We start from the raw sequence: 26,879 nt of genomic DNA on the forward strand, positions 1-26,879 counted from the left end.
AACATCTCCTTAATTATCATTTGTACCTAATGTCTTTAGTCAGCATTGTAAATGTAAAGCATTTGAGGTTTTTGTTCTTATCTGCAACTATCCCATACAAGAGCAAACAAAAAGATTGTAAATTTATTTATTTTTGTTTTAAATGGGCATCACCAGGAACATCAGAGATGAGCTGAAAACTCATGTGTGCTATTAAACTATTGGCCAGAGGATTTGTGTCTTAAGAGTGAACTTTTATACAAGTCTTTGAGATGTTTCAGTGAAATTAGTGCAATGATCTTGCAATGTACTCTCTGTATGTTATGCTTGGTTTGCAAGCAAGGTATTTCAACAGCAAGTGTTACTTTGAAGCAGTGCAGTTAAACCTACTGCCATGGTGTTTTCAAGATGACTTTAGTTAAACCCAAATGATCCTTAATATGCAGTCCATAACATTCTTAGACAAGTTTGGTTTAACTCCACTTTAAATGTACTTTGTTGAATTTATAAGACAGGGCCTATCACCCTTGATAGATGAACTCAAGCAAACTTTGCTATGACTGAAGAAGAAAGAGCTGCCCCCAGCTTGCTCTCCTGCCCTACTCCTGGAGGTCACTTTTGTAGCAAAATCAGTGGAAAGCAGTAGCTACAGCATAGCTAGTTTTCTTAGCACCAACCCACCCTCTTCAGTGTCTTTGGTTAAGGTGTTGTGCTCAGAAATGCAAAGGCTGAGCAATAAACATGTTTCCTTCTTTCATTTCTGTTTTTGGAGCAATAATCTCCAGGAGAGCAGTGAGGGAAACAGTTGATGATAACTGCTTAAGCAACTAAATAATGCAGCAGTCAGTCAGCCTACAACCTGAGAGATGAGTGGATGAATGAGATATTGACATTGCTAGTCATAGGAGGCTGAACACTAATTTATAGTGGAGAAAATTACTGGGGAGTTATTTTTAACTGAAAAGCGCTCTGTAGAACTCTAAACGTAACAGCGGTAAGCCTGATAGATTACACCTGACGGATCAAACCCTTGCAACAAACTGGAAATAAAATGAAAGAGAAAGCATGTCAGGGAAAAGAGATATAACATGTTTCTGGGAGATTTGTTCTTCCAGCAACATTCTTGAAAGAGAGAAAATGTTTTAAATTTAAAGAAGAAGCTAGCCTTGAATTTTGGATCAAATCGTGGCAATACTGTTTTCTGAGACCAGATTTCTTCTATGCCAGTGAAAGGAATAAGTGGAAACTGTAAAGAAAAGCTTTCATGTAGCATCCAAAACCAATTTGACAGTTTGTTTTATGTCACACAGAAATAAAAACACCCCTCTTTTTTCCGCAGGTATCACTATTATGGAATTGGCATTAAAGAAAGCAGTGCATACTACCACTCTGTGTATTCTGGAAAAGGCTTAACCAGGTACAATAACATAACATCTGAGACATAGCTTCTATCCCTACTTTAGAAAGATGGTCAGTGAAAATGTAACTTTAAACTTCCCTAATGAAGGTATTTATAGGACATTAATTGTTGTTGATACCAGAACTAATATTGCTGTGTATGTCAGTGTCTGGCATTCACAGGTTTAGGCAGCAGTTTGCTCCCTAAAGACACTGATTTTAATTTAGCAGCTTGATCTTGATCTTTTGTTTGTATCTTCCAGTATGGCCTCTTTGAAGTCAGAGTAGAGCTGCATCAGCTTACATCATAGGAGGATTTGTTAGTGTAAAGCAGCAAAACACGGTTTCCAGAACACTTGTCTCATTTTGTTTGCTTGTGTATCACCCTCCGATTTCTTTCCCCAGGACAGCTTCCCATTATGAAACGTCTGGAGAACGGTGTGAAGCTGGCACCTGTGGGCAGGAGGGAGGGGTCAGTGTAGATTAATATTTACAGATCCTTTGACTGGCTAATATCAGTTTAAACCTAACCCAGGAAGCTCTAATTATATTTATTTAAGGGACAGCTAGCAGGATCAATACGTTACGATAGCTGCCTGTTGGTTTGCCAAAGATTAATAGTTCGTAAAACAAATGTCTCTGTTCACATATGGCTTGAATGACGGCTTTCATTGTCTACAGCAGTGTGCCTGTATAAGTGGGGGCTCTGAGAAAGGAAAGGAATAAGGGACTTTATAAACACACACAGAAAATTCAGTTGCTGGCAGATTCAGGTTATATCCAAAGAGACTTTTCCCAGACAACAGGGCAAGTGTAAAAATTGAGGGTAATGTTGCCAGTAATGCTGAAAAGGTGGGATCTTTCTACTGCAGGACTTAAGGTATAAGACTAGAATATGCCATTTCTCTATCCATTATTTATCCAGAGCTGCAGAGGTGTTGCTGGTACACAGCTAGAGGCAGTTCTTTCCATAAAGCAGCATTATCTTGAACAAGATAATTTAATTCATTCATTTAATTGACTAAAAGCAGTTATTTTCACTTAAAGGAATATAGTCACTCTTAGTCCTCAGCTTTAGGTCAGCCAGTGCCCTTTTCATGCAAAGATCTGTCCTTGCACAATCTAGCCATGATGAAGGCAAAGAAATTGGAGATTGTGCAAAATTCCTCAGGGATGAATTTTCAGTGGTATATCCTCACTTAAATATGTACATAGGTACTCCCCAAGATTTTCATGAGTACTTACTCTTCTGACAACCCCTATTTCAAATGAAAGATTCTTATGCACCTTTGAAAATCCCACACTCTACATATCTGTATCTTTAGGCAACTTATGCCAAATCCTCCAAAGGAATCATGTCTGGAAATTCCTAAAATTTAGGTAATTTTTTTCCCCAAGGACTATACAGATTTCTCTAGTTGTCCCTACAATGAATGAGAAGTGCTTTAAAAATGACATCTGGAGAGATCAGAAAGTAGATAAGCCAGAAGAGCATCTAAGGTGCATCAGTAGCAGTCTCACACTGCGTAACAGCAATCTGATGCTGAGGAACTGAAGCCAATTTGAATCAATCCATCCCAGACATACAAACTGTAAGACCTACTTGGGAAGCTTGTTCTGAATACTGTGCTGCCCTGATTTCTGATACAGCCTTTATAAAATAGCTTTCTGGTGTACTGCTAGCATTTCTGTTACACTAAGCAAGGCAGAAAGAAGTATGAGGAGAAGGACTAGATTCTCATCTTATGAACTGCTTAAGATTCACTAGTAAGGAACCCTTTAGTTGTGTTAGGACTTGTGCTCTCATGTTGGAGGTCTTGAATTTCCAGGGTCCAGCAGACACTAGCTGATTTAGAACAGAAGCTCAAATGCTGACTTTGAACGCTCTGGGCCATCATTGTGTTTGGATATGGCTATATGAAGACAATGATGTGGTAGCCTGGGTTTAATAACAGGCTTCTGGAGAAGAAAAGTCAGGTAGTGTAAGGATTCAAAATAGCGTGTGAATGTGCCAGTTGCTGGATGCTGGATATAATGATCCATCTTAACCTCTGCCCTTTGCCTGATATCTGTTCTAGTAGGTAAGCTATAAAAATGGTTTCTGAGTCAAACTTGGAGCAGAAATAGGCAGGGAAAATATATGATTTGATGATGGTATCAGATCACACCATGCCTACCAGCACAAATAAAGGCATATGGAGGTCTTTACCACAAGACTTGCATATTAGATAGCAGCTTGTCAAAAGATTAGAAGGGGCCTTGGTTTAGTTGCTTAAATATAGGCCTCTACTACCATTTCAGATTTAATTGTCATTCAAATATTGATATTTAGGTAATTGAGCTGAGCACAGTAGTCCTTAAATGCATGGTTGTCAATGCCTGAATCTTTAAATTCTGCTGTAAATTGACCTCCTAGTTCCTTTAAATATCAAGCCTTGCAGTGTGAAAGGACCATAAATAACACCAAAATTGTTGGTATACACATCATTTTGAGAAGCTAGAGATAGTGATTAAGGCTCTGGAAGAGCAATGCTAGCAGATGCTCTTTAGTGTTTTTACTGTACATTCTGCGTACTTTATGCTGTACACGTGGAAATCCACAGTCCATAACAAAAACATTTAGCTGTGAAGCTAATTAGCAACTCGCAGTCAAACTGAGTTACACTTTCTTTCATGCTCATCTATCAACAAACCAGGAAATTCTGAAGGTAACTAACATATGATGAATCATCGCATGATGTCCTGGGCAGGTGGAATTCCATAGTCCCTCAGCCTCTGATTTTCTTTTCTGTCAGCAGAGCATCAGAACAGTAGGAAATCACAATATTGCTGCTAATAATTATAAGTCTTCATATTGCCCACAGTATCTTATCAGCTAGCAGAACAGGAAATAATGATCAAGCAAGCCGTAGTTATCTTGCACATCTATTTTTAGACTGATCCTTTAGAACCTCAATCCTTACACACCCTCTAGTGAAGAAGCTACAATTTAAAATGTGTGTTTTCTAATTTTTGTATTGAAGAGTTGCCTCGTAGTCCAATAACGTCATTGGGAATCTCTGAATTGGACTATTAATAGCACAGTCACAATACTGCAACATATTTTTGACAGCTAATGAATCTTTCATCTCAGAAATTGATTTTGCCTACATCAGAATAGTACTGTGGTGAAAGAGAGTGAAAGATCATTACATTTTCTTCATTTTTCCAAGAAGTGTAAATTCTAGATATTTTTTTTCTATTCTGAGTTTTCTCATCTGTATTAAGAACATTATGAATTTCTTGGACTCATGGACCTGCACTTATGATCCCCGTCTGATATTTGAGAAGTTGCAAAGATTCAGAGAAAAATAACTGAAACTGAGTTTCATACATTGTTTGGTCAATGATCTGAATCTTTATGTTTAAAATATATCTTTCAGCAGGTTTCCCTGATACCCTCAGGCACTTACATGCCAATGGCAGAAGTTAAGGAAAAAAACATCAATTTTATTCTTTTTACATTTGGAGAAACAGTCATTTTTCCAGTTGATCTATATTATATAACTATTTTATATGTATATATAGGTATGTATGTATGTGTATATGCTTGCATGTATGTGTGTATATGTGTGTATATATATATAAAAATAAAAATGTTGTGCTTATGAAAAAGTAATTAAATACATTTATTTTCAAAGGTTCTCTGGAAGCAAGTTGAAGAATGAGGTAAGTGCTGTAGTCAGTTTCTTTTCACTTCTGTCATAATCAAAATAGTATTTGTGACCTGTGGTTTTGTTCACATTCGTTTCTTTGAAAATTTCAACAGTATTTCACATTAAAGATTAGACTGCATAACCCTTTTTCATGATCATGAGTATTTGCTCTTCTAAATACTTTAAGAAAAATCAGATTAGAAGGCAGATTCTAGGGTTCATATTCCAACCTAGCTCCTCACAACTGCAGAAGTTTGTAACAGACCCTCCTACAAACAAAGGATCAGTGTCTAGCTTCTTAATTTTTTGCATCAATTAATTTTGTAGGACTTTTTCAGAATCTCATTGGTCTGATTGGAAGTGAGAAAATGCTTTTAATAAACTGAACTTTATACCTTTTCACCAGCATTATATTTTAATATTTTTGGCTCTTCATAACTTTTTACTATGATCCATCTTTATGCTGCTTTTGATTGCTAGACAGAACAAACAGCAACTCAATTCACTTTTGATCAGCCTTATAGCCTTTCACTGTACTTCACATTTTAATTTTGTTCTAGAAAAAAAAAATAAGTTTTGTAAAAGGCTTGTCTCCAATTTCTATCAGAAATATCCCTTCTGTTGAATCCTAGAACTGTGTGTGTTTGTTTCACAAATAACTTACAGTTTCACTGCTTTACCCTCTGGGACAGTCACTGTCATTCTGGTCATATCTGTACTAGAAAATGACAGATTCTTGCGCTTCCTATATTAATAGATAGGGATTGCTCACAGGATTGTTCTTTGGCACCGAGTTCAACTGCAATGTATAGCCTTTATCAATACTATTAAACTCCTAATCCTACAAAACAACATAGTCACATCTCAGACACAATGCCAAGGAGAAAAGCCCCTAGCATGCAGTAGCTGTTGAAGCGTGTCTGATAGTTGTCGGCAAGAGCCAAAACAAGGCCAGGAATAATAGTGAATAATACCATTCCAATATTGTCTGGGAACATTTCCTGACTCCATTTAATTTACCAGACTAAATATAGCCTCTGTGATCAACTGATACACAACTGGTTTTCTCCTTTTTCATTTCCAGATAAGCAATTCCTAGCTGATAGCAGAAATTCTTATTGGTCCCTGAGAGTGTAGCTTTACTCTATTGATTTTCACCCCCTTTATTGCCATTATCTCAAAGCCATCCAGGTCTTTCTACGTGACCTCTTGGTCTTCCTTTTTACTGATGATTTCATTAGCTCATGTCAGCAAATTTAATCTATGAAGTATTCAATGCCATCAGTCCCAAGTCTGATCTTTGAGAATCTTTACTTCAATTCCTTTTCAGCCCAGAATTTTCACTGTCAACACAACATGTTAGCATTACAGCTAGAGTCAGTTTCTTAAACATTTTACATTCTTCTACTAATCCCTGTTCTCACCAGCATAACTAATCATTTCCCATGGTGACACCACGTCAATTATTTTAGTGAGGTTCCAGATTAGATCTGCTCTATTTTCCCCATTCAGATAATCAGCTATCTTATCAAAAAAAAAGATAGTGCTATGCTGGGGATATCCCCAACATATTCAAGGATTTATGAGCACTGCTAAAATATTTGTTCTTTCAGGGTTGGAGGATGAAAATTTCTGGTTCCCTTGGCATAAATGAATGAATACACACTTTCCTTCCATCTCAGATATGGAATTCTCAATCTATTGGGAATTCACAGTCCCATAAACCTGTCTTGCTTCTGCCCCAAAGTTCAATGCGTTGGTCCTCCCAGAAAAAGAATCACAAGGAAGTCAGTGGAAATAAATGACAAAAGACATACCAGTGTGAGGTTTCATTTGTGTGGCTTTATGTTATCTGAAATTACTCAGACAGCTCTTAAGAGAAAAACAGGCTTCTGTGGTCAAAACTGAATTTCAGTAATCTCAGTTTACTAAAAATTTGGCAAGATGCTTTCCATTAAAGTGAATAGGTGATATATCTTTATTCATTTGCTTGAAAGCACATGCAATTAGGTATTCCAGAAAGATTTACAATGATTGCATAAGGTATAATTCCCAGTAAGAACATAAAGACATTGAAAAGATGTTAAAGCACTGATTGTCTAAATATACTGAGTAAATGGCATTTGAATGAACACTTATTGAGTGCCAGGGACACTGTTTACTTCTGGTATGTTTTATCACGTTTTCTAGTATTCTCTCTGTAGGGGGAGATATCAGCAAATTCTTTTATCTAAACCAGTTAGTGCACCATTAGAGTCTGCATGGTTAATTAGGCAGATAATATTACTGTCATTATCTTAATGTTAAATGGCCATTAGAAACAGATGGCATTAAATTGAAAGGGCAAGTGGCAGTGGGTTAAAATATTAAGCCTAGAGCTGAGGCACAGTCATATAAGTCCATTAGCAAGGTACAAAACATTGCAAATTATCTTCTTTTAAACCACCCACCACCATCACTGCCTTCTTTTAAAAGAACTAATCTCTTTTAATCAGACATTTTCATATATTTAATGGGTAATTGCATCATAAAGTAATTGAAATTACTCCTATTATTAAACAAAACAAAACGAAACTCCTGATACTTATAGGCAATTACAAAACTGCAAAAGTATTGATGTGAAGAAGTACTAATGTTTTTAAATTTCTCTAATTTCTTTGACTTAGAGTGTATATGTATTTGGATAGTAGATAGCACAGGCAAAGTTTTTTTACGTAATGTAGGTACTCATTCTTGGCTATCTGTTTTGGTAGACATTCCACCCTATAAAAATAGGGGATAATATATATGTTGAATAAACCAGGTACAGCTATAGTTTTCTGAATACAGTATTTGAGATAATTTCACATGAAACTGGCCTCCAATTGGTGAGTTTTTGGGAAAATATTCTCTTTTGCACTTCTTTATACTGCATTTATCTATATACCTATTATTCCCAGTTAAGTGAAATCTGACTGTATGTAAAAGGGTAGCAAAATACCACTTCAAGTACTATTCAAATGTCTAGGGCATGCACATAAATTCCATTAGTACAAAAGGAATCTGTATAGTAGTATAATATATATATCTCAAAAGGAATCCTGTAGTAGATTTACTGCAGGAATATGCAGTAGGCATGCCCAAGCCCCTATGCAAAGCCTTGACATGAGGACTGGGTGGACTGAAGTGGAACAAAGGGTTTCAGCCAAATAGTCTTTGGATTTGAATGCAATCCTATGAGAATAAGCATGATTCATTCAGTAAAGACAGCATGATAGTACAGATTTCATTGCTTCTCTTGAGGATGAGGATTTCATCTTATATTGTTTTAGAGCTTAATAAGCATAATGTGGTATGCATTATTAATATAAGCATAGTAACATTATATCACTACAAAATATGACTGTTCTACTTTGTGGAGAAAAAGACCAAACCAGATTCTGTGAGAGTATTGTTACAAACCTAAACAAAGATTGATTTACCTTATATTGCTTCTGGTTAGTAAATGCATGTACAAAGTGGCTGTTGTTTCATCCTTTGCAAGTCTAATCTCTCCAAAGGCTCACATCTAACTATTCAAGATGTTTTCTCAGTCTGTAACTAGTACAAAATGTGTTTATGATATTTCAGAAGTTACAAGCCAAAGAGGCTAGAGAGGTGAACTCTAAGAACTGCAAGGAACTCTCAGATCAGCAGAATTTAATATAATTCAAGAAAAATTTGTCTTGTCTCCAGGTCAGTGTTGACAGTGCATCAGTAAAGCAGCTAGAGAACATGAAACCTCTGGGAATACCATTGTTACTGAGATATAAAACAGAGATCATATTGTTAATAACCCCCCTTTCTTTTTTATTTCTCTTTGTTGTTGTTAAAGAGTTAGCCCTAGCAAAATGATATATTCCTTTCCTGTAAGTCCCTTTGAAACTGCATTTCCTCTTTCCAGGCTCAGTCTATGACCTCTGACTTGGAACTTCAGGACTGAGTTGCTGTACAGGGCTCTTTCTATTGTGTAGATCTGTGACTGTATGTGCCTGTACTACCCAGCACAGTTTTATTCTGTCCTTATGGACAAAAGCAAAATGCTCCAAAAATGTTCACAGAACCAAGTCTAGTGTCTCTGAGGTGAATGGCCAAACTTTCTGTCATTTCAACAGATTATGAGGAAGCCAGCTAAAATCAGCGTCATGCCCCAGGAGGGCATGCAGCTCAGGATCCTGCCTTTTTTTCCTACAAAGCTCTTGGTACATATGTTTATGTGTATCTATTTCAATACAGTAGGAGACAGAACTGGAAGATATTTTCTGGGGCTTCACGTCAAGTCGTCCACAATCACAGATACCTATATAATAAATACATCATTCAGAAGTGTCCATAGGCCCTACATGCCACCACACCTATAATGCCATAAAATATTATCAAATTTTATGATAAACTAAAATAGTGGTTATTGTATTAAAACAGCAGAACCCACTATTGTAATGCCATCAGAGAGGGAAGAGAGCAGATGAAATCAATAATACTACCAGTACCCTATATCCTTGCACAAGAAAGATACATATTCAGTAAAACTTAGGGTTGCTCTGAGGATGTCACAAGCCTATACTGTAGAGGAGAGTAACAGATTATATTCTACTTTAGCTTTTAAACACAGGTTAACTTCAAAGCTTGTAGAATTCCATGAAGTAATGTGTCTCGAAGGCTGCATCATTCTGAAAACTCAAATTGGTAGAATTTAGATCTAGGCAAGTCCTTAATTGCTTTTCTGAGCAGAAATCCAGATCTGGATAAGTATAATTGTTTTGAAGGATGATCTGAATGTAAATATTCTGGAATGTTGAGAGACTCTTTAGGTAATATACAAATTCAGCACAAATTGTTTGACTCAGCTAAAGCTGTATTAAGTACTTCAATGTTACTGTTTTTCCCTCACATTTCAGGGTGGTTTCACTCGGAAATATTCTCTGAGTTCCAAAACTGGAACTCTCCTCCCAGAGTTTCCAAGTGCTCAACATCTTTTGCTTCAAGGGTGCATTTCTAAAGACAAGGTAAAATATGAGCTACTTCTCTTCTAACTTACAGATCAAAAATTGCCACAGAATGTTTCTTCATATCTTAGCCTTTGAGGTATTGACATGAAAGAGCCAGAAATGTCCACAATCAAACAGAGGTGACTGATTTATAGAGGGGGCAAACCTTTACTAACACCGATTAACTGGCTCTCCACTGGAAAGGTGGTTGAATTATTTACCTATTAACTGACCTAGTATTTTACAAACTGATGGTATGTAAGACGGGGAGAGCTAAACAAACAAATAACTCAGAGTTGTATTCATTCCAAATGCCTTTGGATTTAAGGTAAATTTTGTTCTGATTAGATCAGAACAAATAATTCACAACAAATAATTAGATGAACTTTACACTCATTCATTAATTATTTGAAAAGAATCAGTGAAAATCTGACTATATGGGATTTTGGGGATTATCCTAAGGGTTAGTTAGAAGTATTTCTGTAGTATGTTTTATGTCTAACTGATTGCATGTGCGTTAAGTCTGTGTTATATTTCTGATCTGCTAAATTCCTGAACTGTGCTAGACATCTTTCTGGTACAAATTGCGAACTCTCTAGCTTAAACACCAGTATGGGTCCTGATGGTGGTTGTCTTGAGATACGTTGCTTTAATGATTTTTGTTTTATAAGCCATACATTGCTTTTAAGTTTGTTCTGTAAAAGTAGTGAAGCCCGGGGTTCCTGATGTGAAGAACTAAACAAAAGGAGCCATCTGTAGAACACAGATCTTAGGTGGAAATCTTACAGGTTCTAAAGAAAGCCCAAGAACTGGTGTCCTCAGTAGTGTACATCACCCGCTGCAGTAGACTCCACTAGTGAATTGACATCTCTCATATATACAGTGTTCTTGTAACATGTAAATCTGAGGAGAATTTGAGGTTCCCTACAGGTCCAATACAACACTGTAAGAAAAACTGGATTTTACCACACCAACAATGAACAAAAAGATAAAACTCATTTTGTCTTCATTTTGAATTGGCAGTGTGCATTTGCTCTGGTGTTGGGACCAGGTGACCCAAGGGCCCAAGAGGGCCCGTTGTAGGTGACTTCCTCTGGGAACAGACTCCTGGAGTTACAAGGAAGCTGGGGGAAGAGATATGAATTTATGTGTGTGTCTTCCTCTTTCTCTCTCCTTGCTACTTTTTCCTCATTCCTTGTTCTTACTTCCTGTTTTCTTTCTCTATTGTCTTTCCCCTCACTCAGCTTATCTGGCCAAGAGTTATTGAACTCTCTCCTGCAGTTCACACTGTTATCCCTTCACTTACTGTCCCATCACTCAGTCCCCTAAATTAAGATTCATCCAAAATAATATGATTACAACAATATTTAAAGCTCTAACAGAGGACAAAAGTTAAATGACCTTTACAAGTCTTTAAAGTCAAGGAAATGTGTAAGTGAACTTTAGATACTCTGTTGAAGCACCACACATGAAGTTAGACTCCTTCATTAAAGGTCTTAAAAATTGTATGCAGCTGAATTTGCTGGAGATTGCATAAATGTATCAGTCTGCACTAAAACAAATTGATAGTTTCTGCATTTTATGTTTCTGAAGAAAATAACCCAAAATTCAAATTTTCAACAAACCCTTCCAAAAAAAAAAAAAAAGCCTCATAATGTTCTTGAATCTCAGCCTTTGCACTCTTTTTCAAAGACATGTAGCTACAAAAGGAGCTGTGAAAGTCAGGAAAGTACATTCCAAAGAAATCTGTATGTGAGACCTATTGAAATAAAGCTGTACTAAATTCATTCAAAACCTGGGACTGGTTTGCTGGAGAAGTTCACAAGCTGTAACAAAACTTTTCATGATTCTAGACAGTAAGAATGGTTTTGCTAGCATCCATCTTTCTTTCCTTCAAATATTTTACAAAACTCTTGTAATTTACTACAAATTTTAAGATTTATGGTAATTTTTTACAAACTCTTGTAATATCTCTGCAGGGTTATTAAAATAAGGGAACACTCCACTCAGATAAATTAGCCTGATGAGATGAAAAGGAGTTCTGCTTTTTAAAGTTCAGTTCGTGTAAGGCAGTGATTAAACTTTGACCAAATGACTGGCAGCTATTTTCTCATTTGTCCAACTAGATGATGTTTCAGAACACTCATAGACGCCTATAGTAGCCTAATGATTAACTTGCACTACTCTTTAGGATTAATCTTAGCTTTCAGAAAGTGAATTTACCTTGCCATCTGACTGGCTAATCTAGCTATTGTCTTTGATATCCACATGTTCACATTGTATACAGGATTCAAATGCTACAGTTCTGACAGTAACATTGAGACTTAGAGATGTGGATAAAAAAGAGAGATGAATGATGTCATCACTTCAAGATATACAGACCCTACTTGTAATTATGCATTGTAATACAGTTTATTTTGTATGTTTAAATTCTAGCTACAGAAAGCTACAGATCACTGTAGCAAGAAAGGAGAGAGAGCTAAGAAACTGTTTAATCTTTCTTTCTTCCAAAATAGGTAGATACTCTTATCATGATGTACAAAACACACTGTCAGTGTGTCCTTGACAATGCAATTAATGGGAACTTTGAAGAGGTAAGATTGTTTGAATACACATTCTTGGTATATATACACAGGCAGACAAGAAAGCATTGTTTATGTCCATGATTCTGGTTCTTTTAGATTCAGCATTTCTTATTACATTTTTGGCAAGGAATGCCTGACCATCTTCTTCCCCTGCTCGAAAATCCCATCATTGTTGACATCTTCTGCGTTTGTGACTCAATTCTGTATAAGGTAAGTTAGGTATTTAGTTAAATGGATAATCTCAGCCATAGTATAGCTTTTGCTTGTGCAAAAATAATATCAAAGAATATCAGGATGCCCCGCTATATAGTTAGAAAGATTGTCATACCCTCTATAACACGTTTGACAACTACCTGTCAATGGGAGGAAATAATTAATGGCATAATAAAAAACATCAAGCAGTCAAAGGAAGAGACTTGAGGCTGTTTAGCACCTACTACCTTATCGTCATACATTTGTCATTCTTTAATGTACAAAAACAGGGGAAAAATACACAAAGGAAGAAAACAGGTATGTCTTAGAAACATATCAAGCTATAAAGTAGGAAGGTGATTAGCACTGAAGATCATAATTACTACCCTGGAGATGAGTCATTAAACCTCATTTACTTGTAGAGGTTATATTGTACCTCGTGTTTATGAGGCTTTTCCTGCTATAAACCTGATGTCCCAGTAGATCAATACTAACTTTACTTGTAATAAATATGTAAAGTGACAGAAGAAGAAATACTACAGGAGCCCGAATTAGAAAACTGATAAGGTAGAATTACTCAAAGATCATAAATCTATCATTCTCTCTCTTGTCCGTCTCACCATTTCTCACTCATAATCATGTTAGATATTCTTGGCAGCACAGCTGCCAGAAAGGAGGAAGAGTACTACTGTGTATTTATCAAAGTGTTTGGATTACTGGTGGAAACAGATTTTTGGAATATAGTCCAACAACTTTGTCCCCTGCAATAAAATGCCCCAGGAGGCAGGCCAGTTGGCAGAGTTTTTTGCCAACACAGTTCCTCACCACACTTAGCCATAAGAGATTTATCCTAAACCCTGAACACCTTCAGTGCCACATGCAGTATGGTAAAAGAAAGAGTCAAACAGCTCTTGAGAACTTGGGAGGTTACTCTACTGTAAGACAGGAGTGATAGCATTTTATTGTTTTACTAGCACGCAGCAAAGAAGCATATATTAGGAATGGGAGATATCTAGGTATATAATAAATATATATAATAAATATGTTCCCATCTAATAGTGTTGGGAGAAATCTAGACAGTAGGTTGAATGGTTTTATTCTATATAAACTCCCTGTCCTTATCACTTTATAATCTAAGTAGATAAGACATGAATGAATAAATGGCCAATGGAAGCTTGATATCGTTTTCTGTTACCTTTTTGAAGGTCCTTACAGATGTACTCATCCCTGCAACGATGCAAGAAATGCCAGAAAGGTAGGTATAATAACTCTATATTCTGATTGCTAAGCATGTTCCAGGAAAATATAGAGTAAATAGAAATTATATATCCTAGAGAAATTTTCTCACAATATTTATGTTCATTTTTATAACAGTTGAATGTGTATGACAAAATACTATCAGCTTTGAGGACAGCTATAGAAGTAGAATGGCCTTAAAATGATAGACACTATTTTAATGTCCGGTTTCAGTGTCTCGTTGAATATCTTGAAATATGTTTCTTCTACACTAAAACCCTAGGAGAGGCCCTATCCCCCTCCGGCCCCCCCCCAAAAAAAATGCTTACATTGTATAAAGATTTTTTTTAAGATACTTTTCAGGTTTATGTCCTATGTATCATCATGATATCTAAGCTTTATTTTCACCAAGATATTAATAAGAGGATTGTTATAAATTACCTCTGAATCTTCTCACTTTTCCTTTTTCTTGGAGGTTGTCATGTTTGGAGTTTTATGTCTAAGACTTCAAGCTTCAGATATCTCTAAAAGTTATTGGATTTCTTATGGTTTATTCTTAATACTAGTGGTTTTCAACCTATTTCAATTGACAGGTGGCTTACTTTTTTTTTTTCTCAGAGGGGGGTACATATCAAAATATAGTCAGTTTTAGCCTTATGATGATCAGACATCTGTTTCCTTTCAGGATTACCTGAGGAATAATTCACAGATCTGTCCAGGAGTCTGTGAATCACAGACTGAAACCCCTTTTTTTTTTTTTTTAAATTAATGCAAGACAGTTTTTATTGATGTTTCTCTAAAACACATTTTTTGCTGTAGTTTACTGGCAGATATAAGAAATTTTGCAAAAAACTGGGAACAGTGGGTTGTTTCTTCTTTGGAAAATCTACCAGAAGTCCTGACAGATAAGAAATTGCCTATTGCACGAAGATTTGTTTCTTCCCTGAAACGGCAGACATCATTCTTACACCTAGCACAGGTAAACAGAATAAGATTTATACATCAGAAAATTGACAATTACATTCAGTTCATTTTGCTGGCTAGGAGATGTAATGCCTCAAGTTTTAATCAATATTTCCATGAAAGACTTGCATCTTGTAGTTTTCAGCACGAAAGAAAGAAGAGGACAGAAATAGATCTTATCAAGACGTTCTGAACTTCAAAAGAAGTAGTAGAAAAGAGAGGAAAAAGAGGGGAAAGACCATGGTTAAAGTGAATTACCATCATGGGAACTTTAGGCAATCATATGATAAAGTGGAATTTTTGGTATTTGTTCTAGCTCTAAATGGGAAAATATCAGACAATACTTCATGCCTAGCAAAGTTTCACTGTCTTGCCCATGATGTGAACTTACCTCTTTTGAAGTCTGACTGAAATGAATGTAAATGATAGGTAGCTGAGTGCTCCAACGCTAAGTTGGCAGGGTACAAGTGTCTGCAATTGGGAGACATCTCCATAGGATGTTTTGTTAGATTGTAGAAAAGGAAACAGTACCTTTCTGGGAGCTTAAATGCTAGCAGCTTGGGCTTTTGAGAGTGCAGCCCTCATGAATAACTGTAGATACACTATGTATTCACCTTGAGTTAGTTTTCTGTTGTATAAATATTAAGACAGACTTGTGGGTGACATTGTGAAAATGAGCTGAAAGGAAGGCACATTAGAAGAACATTAGAATTCTAATGGAAGAGAAACATTATCACATTTGACCTATAAAAAACAACCATGAAAAGACAGCTCGTGATTCTTCTCTGAGAATTCTTTCAGGCTTCTCAGCATTTTACCTTGTTTTCTCTTACAGATTGCTCGGCCAGCCCTGTTTGATCAGCATGTGGTGAATTCCATGGTGTCAGATATTGAAAAAGTTGATTTGAATAGTATTGGCTCTCAGGCACTCCTTGCAGTCTCAGGGAGCACAGATTCTGATGGGGAAGTCTACAGTGAATGTAAGTCCATGGTGATATATTTGTAACATTAAAAGAAATCTACTCTTTCATTCCTTGCCATGCTAGTCTACTTGGAGATGGGCTGAGAAAAGGCACAGTGACACTGCATTTTCTGATCTAGCTCAGTGTTAACATTAGTTTAAGAAAACCAATTTTTTGCCCTACTATGTCCTACAAAAATAGAAGCTTGCACTGGGAAGTCATCCGGGGTAGAAGATTTTAAACAGCTGTTGAAAAAATAATTTTCATGTCAGTTGCTAATTGTAACAAAATCCCTTTTGAAGTTTTGTCTTGATCATGTGGGGATATTAGCAGAGATTCTTGAAAAAAGTCGCAAAAGTTGACAGTAATTATAGCTTAATTAAATGGATACTTGAGCTAGTTTACTTTTTTGGTTTTGTTTTTGGCTGAAAGTTGACCTTTAAAAAACCATACAATTATCTATAAACTGTAACAGCCATTTTCATAGACAAAATAGAATGGAGTAAAGTACGAATTCTTGGGGTGTTATTTTTTTTACATGTTGCTATACATAGCTATTTTGGGGAAAAAAAAAAAAAAAAAGAATTAGCTGTCTTTTTTGAAAATATAACTTTGTCATAGGAAGCATGATGATCAGAGTTTGGAGAGCTGAAAGAAGAGCAATAGCAATGTGTCATCTTCTAAGGACTGTTACTTTGATCATAAAAGTTTGTTCTCTTAAATAATGGTTCACAATCCTATTCACATTTTAATTTGAGTAGTCCACTTCCTATTTTTTCTGTAATTGTTTTCTATTCTTCTGTTCTCCCACATCAGCTAAGAAAAGAAAAGGCAAAATAACCAGTCATACAGGCACTTTCTCCCAAATGGGAATTAGGGAAGTTAACTTTACATTATATTGTGAGAAATTGGTAAAACATAAGAGAAACCTTAAGACAGTGTACAAGTCAGCCGCATCACAGATAAATCTGTTCTGCTAAACTTAGTAACAGATAAGTTTTCAAGGCTGAACCTAAAAATGAATGGGAAATAGCAGTGTTTTTTTTTTCTTTTATCTTCTTGTAAAATTATACTGTATGACTGTAATGTTAAAATAATTAAAATATGTATGTGTGATAGATGTGTGTCTCCTTACTTTGCTGAATAATTGCTCATTTCTTCACTGCTCTAATTCTTTGCCTTTCCTTTCCATGCTACAATATTGTCATATGGCTGGTGAGTGGCTTTTTCTCATGTTCAGAATAGCATGCAATGATATGTTCTCCTTTTTACGTGGTAGATGACTCTATTACAGTGTTCCAAGAACTGAAGGACCTTCTAAAGAAGAATGCCACTGTGGAGTCATTTATTGAATGGTTGGATACTGTGGTTGAGCAAAGGGTTATCAAGGTACCTGTCAAATATTCTGCTTGACTCAAGACCAAATCCTACTCCCCTTATTCTTGATACAGTCCTTTAACTATGCAGTCCCACTAACTTCCTATGTGAGACTGTCATTTCTGCTTCTATATCCTCATTGTGACCAGGGTGTTCTTCACTTGGTGTGAAAGTGAAGATTATTAATTAATCATGTTGAGTGCTGTTGAAAAAACTAAGTCAATGAAAAAAACTATGTTTGTGAAAAAACTACCTATCTTAACTAAAAAATGAAAGTCAGCACTGTCACAAGCTCTACATGGAAAAAAAAAAAACTTATCTGTGCATGCATGCAGAATCACAGGGGTATTGCCCAGTGAATAAGGTGAGCCAAAGTTGTCCTTTAGAGAAGCAGACCTTTCCTTCATATTATTCAGACGGTACTGCATGTCGTATAGGTTAGTGCAGCAGATGGATCCAAAAGTAGCTAACCTGCAGCAGGATTTCTGCAAAGATGAAAGATAGAGTTTTATAGCTTTATAAGGTGCTTAACTTGGTAATTGAGGCTTTTGGTGGGATTTTTTCCCTGATTTACAAGATGCTTTCTGATCACAAGTATTTTATATAGATGTAGTTATGAATGATCACACTATGGTTCAGAACAAAGTGAGTTCTCAATTATATCTCAAGGAAGAGATATTAACCCAATTTGCGACACTAATTAATGTAAACTAGCAGAAAGAAATGTTACACATGATATTGCTTACTACTAGCTCTAAAGACTGGTCTTCCCATCAGGCCCTGTTCTGTCTGGAAATGAAATGTTATTTTGTCCATCGTTTTAGGGACCATCTTGATATGAATGGGTGCAAGAGGCAGAGGCAATGCAGTTAGTTTTGACTGGCTTGCAGAAGAGTTCTTCTGCCACTTACAGAAGTGGGCATGTCATTTTCCCTTTCTTCACCTGTTTTCCCAAATTTCAATGGGACAGTCATATCTTCTTTCTTTCTAAAACAGTCTGATTTTACTAATATTTACTGTCATATGTTAGCAGGACAGTGAGGTGCTTTGGGTGCGTCAGGGCAACAAAACCCAACCAAGTCTTTACATGCACTTGCCTAGACACAAAACTCCCAGTGAAGCTGAGCAATCATAGCTTGCTTTAGAACTGAATGATTACAGTCTAGAATTGATTCCACAATTTTAAAACACAATTCTGAATAAACAGACCAGGCAGAAACATTGAAGTACTCTCCCATTCAGCATCTTCTATTTAGTACTGTAATTATTAAAGTTAACAGGTATGTTTCCTAGCATTGTTTTCCTGTAGTTAGGGGTAAGAAATACCAGAAAGTCCCGAGTCTAGATCTATTAAGTAGGAGCTAATCATTTACAGAACATATAATCCTTCCGTTGCTGTCTGTGTGAAGTGTTGTTACTGTCAAAACACAACAGCTTCTTTCTGCTTGCTGCTTGAGAAAGCAACAGGGCATACTATTACCACATGAACAAATCACAGCCAGAACAAAGTGACAGTATGAAATGAGCAACTTTAAAAGCTTCAGTGTTACAACAGTAAACGCACCAGTTTCTGAGAGAAAGTCTGGCAGGTATTATACAGATTATAATAAATTACAGAGACTAATTTGTGTTCCCTGTTTATGTGGAATAACATGGCACTAGAGGGTGTTTTTTGTTGTTGTTGTTTTCTTTTTGCTCTGTATACCTGTATATTTACAGAACAATTTGCCATCTTCAGTATTAGAATACAAGCTAATTTATACGTCTTCAGAGCACAGCCAGAACCCAAGTGGTAAACAGTTTGCTTCATCTAACATGGTCAGAGCTCTACTCTGTTTGCGTTGTAAAGAGTGAATTCTGCTGTTTATCACTTTAGGACATGCGTTCTGAAAACAGTTTGATTCAGGCAGCTTGATCCACTCTACCACATTAGCCTGAGTCAAGGACTCCTTGAACTCTCAAGAATATTCAGTTCTCCTTTATTCTCTCCTGTGTGTAGAAAGCAAGTTAGCATACCTACAATATTTTACTACTTCTGTCTTTCAGGCAAGCAAGCAAAATGGGAGGTCATTAAAGAAGAGGGCTCAAGACTTTCTTCTAAAATGGAGTTTTTTCGGTGCTCGAGTGATGCATAACCTAACTCTAAACAACGCATCAAGTTTTGGTACCTGGACTTTGTAAAAACACTCATATTTTGTACATAAGTGCTGGCATTTATCTACCTCCCACTACTTCCTCAGCAGAGAAGCCTGTCATAGTCTAAAGATTCTTTGATCAAAGCCACAAATACTGTGTAATGTGCTTTTCAAACTAACATTTTACAGTAAATGATAGCAGTAACTTATTGGTGATCTGTGTCACATGTTCATTTTCTGAAGGTATTTTTCTCTTGAATTGCTGTTTGATACTGCTTTGCCATTTAAGAGCTAGAAGCTGTTTGTTTTGATATGCCACTGGAGCTGTAACTATGTATCTCAGTAGGAGACTGAAGATTTAAATTATTAGTTCTACATGTGGACCAGTTTGGGAAGGGTTTGTTTTCATAATAGCACAATGAATTTGGTAGGTCACTAGTGTTATTTAATTCTGGGTTCAGCAGACATTCAATTCAACAGTATCTGTGGTTTTAAAAATTAAGGTTCATAGGTCCATCTTTAGAAATGTTTGGTCTGGGGAATTCTCAGAATATTTTATAAAATAGAAAATGTTAGAGCAAATTAAATCCATTTTAAATCCAGTACATCATTTCCCAACTTGTCTTTGCAGTAGTAGGTACATCATTTTCTAAAATTCAGAGGCTATTTGAAATAGCTGTAAGGACAGACACATTTTTAATGTCATATATCCTTGAAATAAGGTCAAAGACTTCACCAGTTATTGTCTGGTTATTTAGCACAAGGCAAACAGAAATAGAGCAGAGGCATTCTAGCAGACTGCAGCCTTATCTAGCTCCACTGTGTGCCCTCTTCAAGAATAAAGCATGTCTCACTTTCATCAGTATTTTTCTTTGATGTAATTAGTGGTCAAATAGCCTACAGGACAGTAAACAATTGAGCTAGGTGGGCCAGTGCAAAGAGAGATTAGAGCTAGAAGTTAGGCACTATTTCTTGTTGGTCTTGCCAGGTCATTTAAAGTCCACAATTATTTGTTTGTTTCACCAGCTTCTTGTAGAGTGGTGAGAGATGGTCACAAAGATAACTCAGCTACTCTCTCTCTCTTTCTCCTCCAAAAGGTTCTTTTCATTTGGTCCGCATGCTACTAGATGAGTACATCCTGCTTGCCATGGAGACACAGTTCAACAATGACAAAGAACAAGAACTCCAGAATCTACTGGACAAATACATGAAGAATTTAGGTAACTAGAGCTTGTTTCTTTTGAACGTGTTCCTGCATTTTTAGAGTTTTGCATATTTGTTGAACTTTAAGCAAAAGCAGACTTACAGTCTTCTGAAGGTGTAGTTCTATGTGACATTGTCAAATCCACCTGAAAAGGCTGTGAACATTCACTCAGCAATTTATTCCCACTGTCAACCATGGTTCACTTAATAATGTTTTGTGGGAATGTGAATACACACGATCACTGAAGTGATCTTGGATGCTTCAAACAGTTTTGTGGATGCAACTGAAGGACCACAATCTGCAGTGTGTAAAGAAGTAAAATAGCAGAGAGAGCAGGAATTCCCAATCCAGTTTTTCTACCAAAGCTGAAATATGTAATTATGCCTTGAACTAGGAATGTATTAAATGTTAACAAAATGTGAATGTGCCTGCAAGATTGGAACACAAGTTGGAACCCTACTTAGCATCTGACTGAAGTATTACTATATGGAAAAGAAATAAAAAGAGCTTAAAATAGTATCCCGTATTTTTTCCAGCTACCAGGCTTCTTCAGAATTATACAGTTTGAAGACATATGCTCCAGGTCTTTTATAAGAAATGGATCAAATTCTGGTTCAAGTTAATCTCCCAAAATGCAATGGAACTCCACTGGGCTCTGTTGAATTATTTTTGATTGACATTAACATCTGTAATCAGTTCTTAAGTCTTTGGTTGTTATTACTCTAAATCTGCACTTTGCTGCAAGAAACTTGCATAGAATTTATCTGAGAGTGGATGGATGCACTTTTTCTTTTAAATCATCCTTCAGGAAATGCCTTGTCCCATGTAGCAATTGCCTTCTCCTTGAACACTTAGGTGAAGTCCTTGAAACCATAGGGTGAAGTTACGATTTCCACTGGAAAATACCAAAATTTCCACTGACTTTATCAGTAGTCTGCAGAAAACTGAAGAACAACTGAGTATAACAAATGCTTTGTTCTATATGTCTGTATGAAAACAGACAGACTTTCTGTCATTCTAAAACTCCCATTGTTGATTCTTCAGGCTGAAGTATCATGAGCCTTAATGTAATTTGCTTGACTTCATTGCTGACATTTATTACAAGGAAATAAATCTAGTCCATGTCTTTACTGTGATGACTTCAGTAAGGAGCTGATAACACCATCAGCATCTATTTTGTAGATCTGTGGTCGCGGAATATAATTCAGACAGTTCATCTGGGAAGATCAAGAGTAGAGCATATTTGTTTTCGACTGCATGCAAAAGATGGAGGCTTCGCTGGGTTTTAAAACAAGCAACCAAAGTCATGAACAGATCAGGCAGCTCATATGCTGCCTATATACTAGTGTTGAATTTATGTGCAATGAGCACTTATAACAGCCACCAACAGTTTTCACTTACTCTTCCAGATGCAAGCAAAGCCACCTTTACTGCATCACCCAGCTCTTGCTTCCTAGCAAATCGTAACAAAGCTGCTCCTCTGACCAGTGACACTTCAGTCAAAAATGAGTGCCTAGCAGAGCAAACCTATGTGTCCTTGTCAGCTAGCCAGCCCAGCAGTGTACCTTCTGGTCTGAATCCCTTTGCCACAGGAGACAGTGAAAATATGCAGCTGACAGGTATGTATCTGTTCTCCTAGTCTCTCTTTCTCCTATTTGCTTGTTACTCTTTCAATCCACGGTATCACATTACTGTAAGAGTAACAATGACCATATGTATTTATGAGGACCTCTGGTAAATAACATTTCGTGAGCTCATCTTCTGCGCTGATTCATGGAAGGGGGCAACTGTAGAGCCCTGCCAGTAAGAGATCCTCTTGGTACAATGGTAAAAATACCCTACATGTCCTGGCTTGATGAGGTTCTTGTGAGGCATGAACAAACAATAACATCTTGAGTGCACAAGGCTTGTATCTGCTGGAATTTCACACTGAATGTGGAAGCCTCCAATCTGGAAAATGAAATTGGGAAGTTTCCTAGCCCTAAACCATGAATTAAAGAACCAGCATTGTACAGGTGGGAGCCAATGCATATTGTCTGTAAAGGTTTCAGATGGTAACATGCACTTCACCAGCGTGTCTTAACACATTCCGTGTATTCAGCAGTACTGCAGTAGTAACACTGTTGATGGCTAATGTTTATTGTTCCAGGTCAGATGGAGCTGTCTGAAAGCACTGGTCACCTGATGACTCCACCCATTTCACCCGCCCTGGTCAGCCGAGGAAGTGTTATCAACCAGGGGCCGATGGCTGTGAGGCCTCCAAGTGTAGGCCCGGTGTTATCCACACATTCACAGTGCTCTTCCTACTCAGAACCCCTTTATCAGACTTTGTCGCAAACTAATCAGAATTACTACGGAAACAATTCCAATTACCAGGCTATGTTCAGAACTCAGGCCCATTCCACGCCGGGAGTTTACCACCACAGAGCAGAGCACAGCCGATTCAATGCATTAAGTGAACAGCAGTTCTCCAGAGACTACTTCAACAACAGTTGTGCTGTATCTCCGTACAGTGCCAGATCTCCTTCCAGTTATGGTCCCTCATCCATGCCTCAGGACACTCACAGTATGCAGTTTCTGAATACTGGGAGCTTCAATTTCTTGAGCAACTCAGTGTCTACTTGTCCAGGAGCAACATATGCCCCTAATGCTTCCAACGGTATTAATATATACAAATATATTTTATTTTTCTCTTCTGTTTCTCTTTCTGTGCTGGAGTGAAAGAGTCTTTCTCTGCTTTTTCCTATGGAAGCTTGTTTTCTGCTCTTATTTATACTTTCCCATTTTCCACTTCTCTGATGGCACACATAGATTGCAAAGCAGCTTAACGAGCTACTTCAGGATTTATTTTCCTCTGGGGAATCCTCAGTTGACCTCAGATGCCTCTGTTGCACCTATGCCAATCTTCTTCTAGCACCATTGCTGTGTCTTTCACAAAGGAAGCAAAACCAGGATGCCTTTGTGATTAGCAATCTCTCGAACAGTCCCCAGAACACCTACTCTGAAGCAGAGCAGGCATAAGATAACTTACCTTTGGGATCAGCATAGTGGGCCATTCTAGTCATAGGTTCAAGATGGTGAAAGAGAAATGAATAAAAATTTGCATTAGCATTAACTTGAGACTTTGGCCCTAATATTTCCCATGCTTCAAGTGTAAAGTTGTTGCCACAATCTGCTTCAGAGATATAGTCAGCAAAAGGCCACCCTCTTCTGGAAGAAAGACACAATGGAAAAATTGGAAATATGAAGTTGTGTATGCTGTATTACCATGCAGAATTTCTTTCCATGTATATTTTCCTTGACTGTCAGCTTCAGAAGGGACCACTGAACTCCCTTCCATGAGTCCGCATGACTGATATGAGTCCATATGGCGTCTCTTCTGTCCTCTGATCACAGGCTACTCTTTAATTCTGAACTTAGAATGGAGCTGCAATTCTGTACTGAAGGCATGACTGAATTCCTAGGATTTTTTACACCCTTGTTACCTACCCCTCTTTTGGGTCAATCATTGCATGAGTTACTGATGTTATTAGGCTATATGTGTACATAAATAAACTTATTCATGAGGGATTCAGCCAATAATTACCTATTCCTTTCTTTTCAATAGTAATTTTGCTCTGCTCTTTTTTTTTTTTTTTCAATCTCCTGTCAATAGGATATTATGGAAACAATATAAATTATCCAGAATCTCACAGACTTGGATCAATGGTTGATCAACATGTTTCTGTAATCAGCAGTGTAAGTAGCATTCGATCATTGCCATCATACAATGATATACATGATCCACTGAATATCTTGGATGACAGCGGAAGAAAACAAACAGGCTCATACTACACAGAGTCCCCACCTTCTATTGTCTGTCGGACTCCTATGCGTAAGTATATCCAGTACTGAGGAAGAGCTATGAACTGTTTGGCATCTTAACAAGTGCTGAGAGTTAAACTGTAGCTCACATATACCACATATAAGATGCAATATAGAGATGAAATAGCTAATACATCCACCTGGGATGTATCATAAGATATTGTTTCCTTAAAATTTCAAGGCAGTGGGTTTAATAACTCTTTGTTCCTGTTAAGAGGGCTGTGATACATTGTCCATGAGGATTGGAATGGCTAGCCTGAATTGCAGGAAAATCTATATTAGGAAATATTTTCTAACTGTTAAGTGAGCTAATAATGAACTGGGCTCCTCTAAGGGCTCTTTACGATCCTCGCTGTCAAGCAGATCAAATGAACCCTACGTCAGGGAAGTCTACATACATATTTCCTATAGTATACTCCCTTCCTGTCCTATGCTTCAACAACTATGTGAATTAGGCAAATCTCCTACTGACAGTGAATTTTAGGCGAAATTACCTAATTTGGTATGTGCATCAAAAAAATGGTAGCTGAGTTTGCTTTTATATTCCCAAAAGGCTCACAAGTATTGCTTGGAAGATGTAAACCAGGGCACAGCCTCTTCGTTTCTCCACAAGGTTACCTCTTCCTGCTACTTACCTGTTAAGCATGCACAGAAGATCAGTCATTACTTGAATTTTTAAGGCTCTACAAGAATTCAATAGTCAGTTCTTTTAAGGATGCTAAAGAAGGGGAAAAAGCCAGCACCACGATGAAGGGGTTGTGCCCACCAAGCGTCTTTTGTATTCTGTCTTGATATGTTCCAGGTGGTGGCAGTGGTACCATCAGTGAATATGGACCTGAATGGTGCAAGATACGGAAAAATGCATGTAGCAAATGTAAATAGCTTTGCACAGTTTTCATAGAAGATGGCTCATACTCAGGCTGTAATTGTCAGGCCTGGAGCAGGATTTTTAGCTGAGTTCACTGACATGAGGTTTTGACCTATACCCTGATGCTGTGAGGAGCCACTGAAGAAAAATTATAGAAGTATAAGTAAATTGAGTGAAGTATAAGACTGTTGAAATTTCAGTCCTTCAGATGATGCACTTGGTAGATAAGTGCTTCCATCAGATTAAATTGTACTGTGTTTTTTGTTAAATACAATAGATAGGAAACTTGCAATGATGATAACCTTTTTTCCCCACAGCTTCAAACATGCAAACCGCATCTTCTTCCCAGTGTATGTATGGAACATCTGGTCAGTTTCCTCCTCAGGAAAATCTGGAGTCTCATGGCCCACCAAGCAGAGAGATGGTATCATCTTTACCACCAATCAACACAGTCTTCATGGGAGCAGCTGCTGGAGGAACCTGAACTGGGACAGACATGTCACTGCCTTAAGCTTACTTTCCAAATTCAGACATTAAGGCTATGATGGCAATACTTTTATGCTGATGAATTAGAAAAGTATTATATATAGGTGTAAAAAGAGCCATTTTAGAGATATTAGCACCCCTCCACATGGAAAAGAAGCTATATTCATATTGTGTCCTGCTTGTGAATAACTCAGGATTGGTTTCATTACAGCTTTTAAGTCAGAAATTCAGGGTGAGCATAAAGAACCAGTGATTCTTGAAAGCAAGACTAAGTTGTAAAGAAATGATTACATCTCTTCCTAATTTATTAAAAATTCTATTTTAGTCTTTCACTTATATCTTTTTATATAAAAATGTTTATTTAATGCCTGTGTTGCTCATTATTTATTAGGACCACAGAGTAACTGTTTACTTTCTCTTATTTGACAAATTGTCAAATGTATGTATCCTACCTCCTATGGAAATGTTTACAAGGTCAATTTTTACTGTTTTAAATGAAACTAAGACAAATTCTTTTTTTTTTTTTTTTTTTTTTTTAAACTGTGTCGTGCTTTGGAAAGTCAATTTCAAATGTCTAGTGCCTATTTGTGTAAGTGAAAGTCCTCAGGAAATAAATAAAACATATTGTGGGATATTTTTTTTTCTTTTAAAATGGACCACTTTCTCTTAAAATACAACCGACAAAACATGCAGGTATCATTAGCTAACTAATTTCAGTAGCCTGCTACTGTAGCTGGTTAACTGAAACAAATGAAACTATGCCACAAAATGTCATGGGATTTTGATATTACTTGTGGTATGATCCCCAAATTTATACTGGTGGAAATCCACAAAAAGATGTCCATCAGCTTTCATGGGTATAAGATAATTGTGTGTATTCAGCCCCAAAGTAGTAAAGATGATCGAAAAATTTTGCAATCCTCCAGATC

At 36.9% G+C, this 26,879-nt stretch overlaps 1 protein-coding gene across 1 annotated transcript in view; it reads left to right on the forward strand.

Moving 5' to 3' along the window:
• RFX6 (regulatory factor X6) overlaps window positions 1-25,948 on the forward strand; it is a 36,573-nt gene extending 10,625 nt beyond the window's left edge. Inside the window, exons 5-19 of the mRNA XM_035538657.1 lie at window positions 1,319-1,396; window positions 5,058-5,085; window positions 9,989-10,096; window positions 12,595-12,672; window positions 12,760-12,873; window positions 14,061-14,110; window positions 14,911-15,070; window positions 15,890-16,034; window positions 17,296-17,405; window positions 19,440-19,557; window positions 20,626-20,748; window positions 22,142-22,351; window positions 22,882-23,391; window positions 24,388-24,606; window positions 25,782-25,948. Of these exons, the coding sequence (XP_035394550.1) occupies window positions 1,319-1,396; window positions 5,058-5,085; window positions 9,989-10,096; window positions 12,595-12,672; window positions 12,760-12,873; window positions 14,061-14,110; window positions 14,911-15,070; window positions 15,890-16,034; window positions 17,296-17,405; window positions 19,440-19,557; window positions 20,626-20,748; window positions 22,142-22,351; window positions 22,882-23,391; window positions 24,388-24,606; window positions 25,782-25,948 (2,218 nt within the window). The remainder of the gene's footprint in view (window positions 1-1,318; window positions 1,397-5,057; window positions 5,086-9,988; window positions 10,097-12,594; window positions 12,673-12,759; window positions 12,874-14,060; window positions 14,111-14,910; window positions 15,071-15,889; window positions 16,035-17,295; window positions 17,406-19,439; window positions 19,558-20,625; window positions 20,749-22,141; window positions 22,352-22,881; window positions 23,392-24,387; window positions 24,607-25,781) is intronic.
• Window positions 25,949-26,879: the final 931 nt, after the last annotated feature.

This window comes from Cygnus atratus, chromosome 3 (assembly GCF_013377495.2).
Source record: "Cygnus atratus isolate AKBS03 ecotype Queensland, Australia chromosome 3, CAtr_DNAZoo_HiC_assembly, whole genome shotgun sequence".
NCBI lineage: Eukaryota > Metazoa > Chordata > Aves > Anseriformes > Anatidae > Cygnus > Cygnus atratus.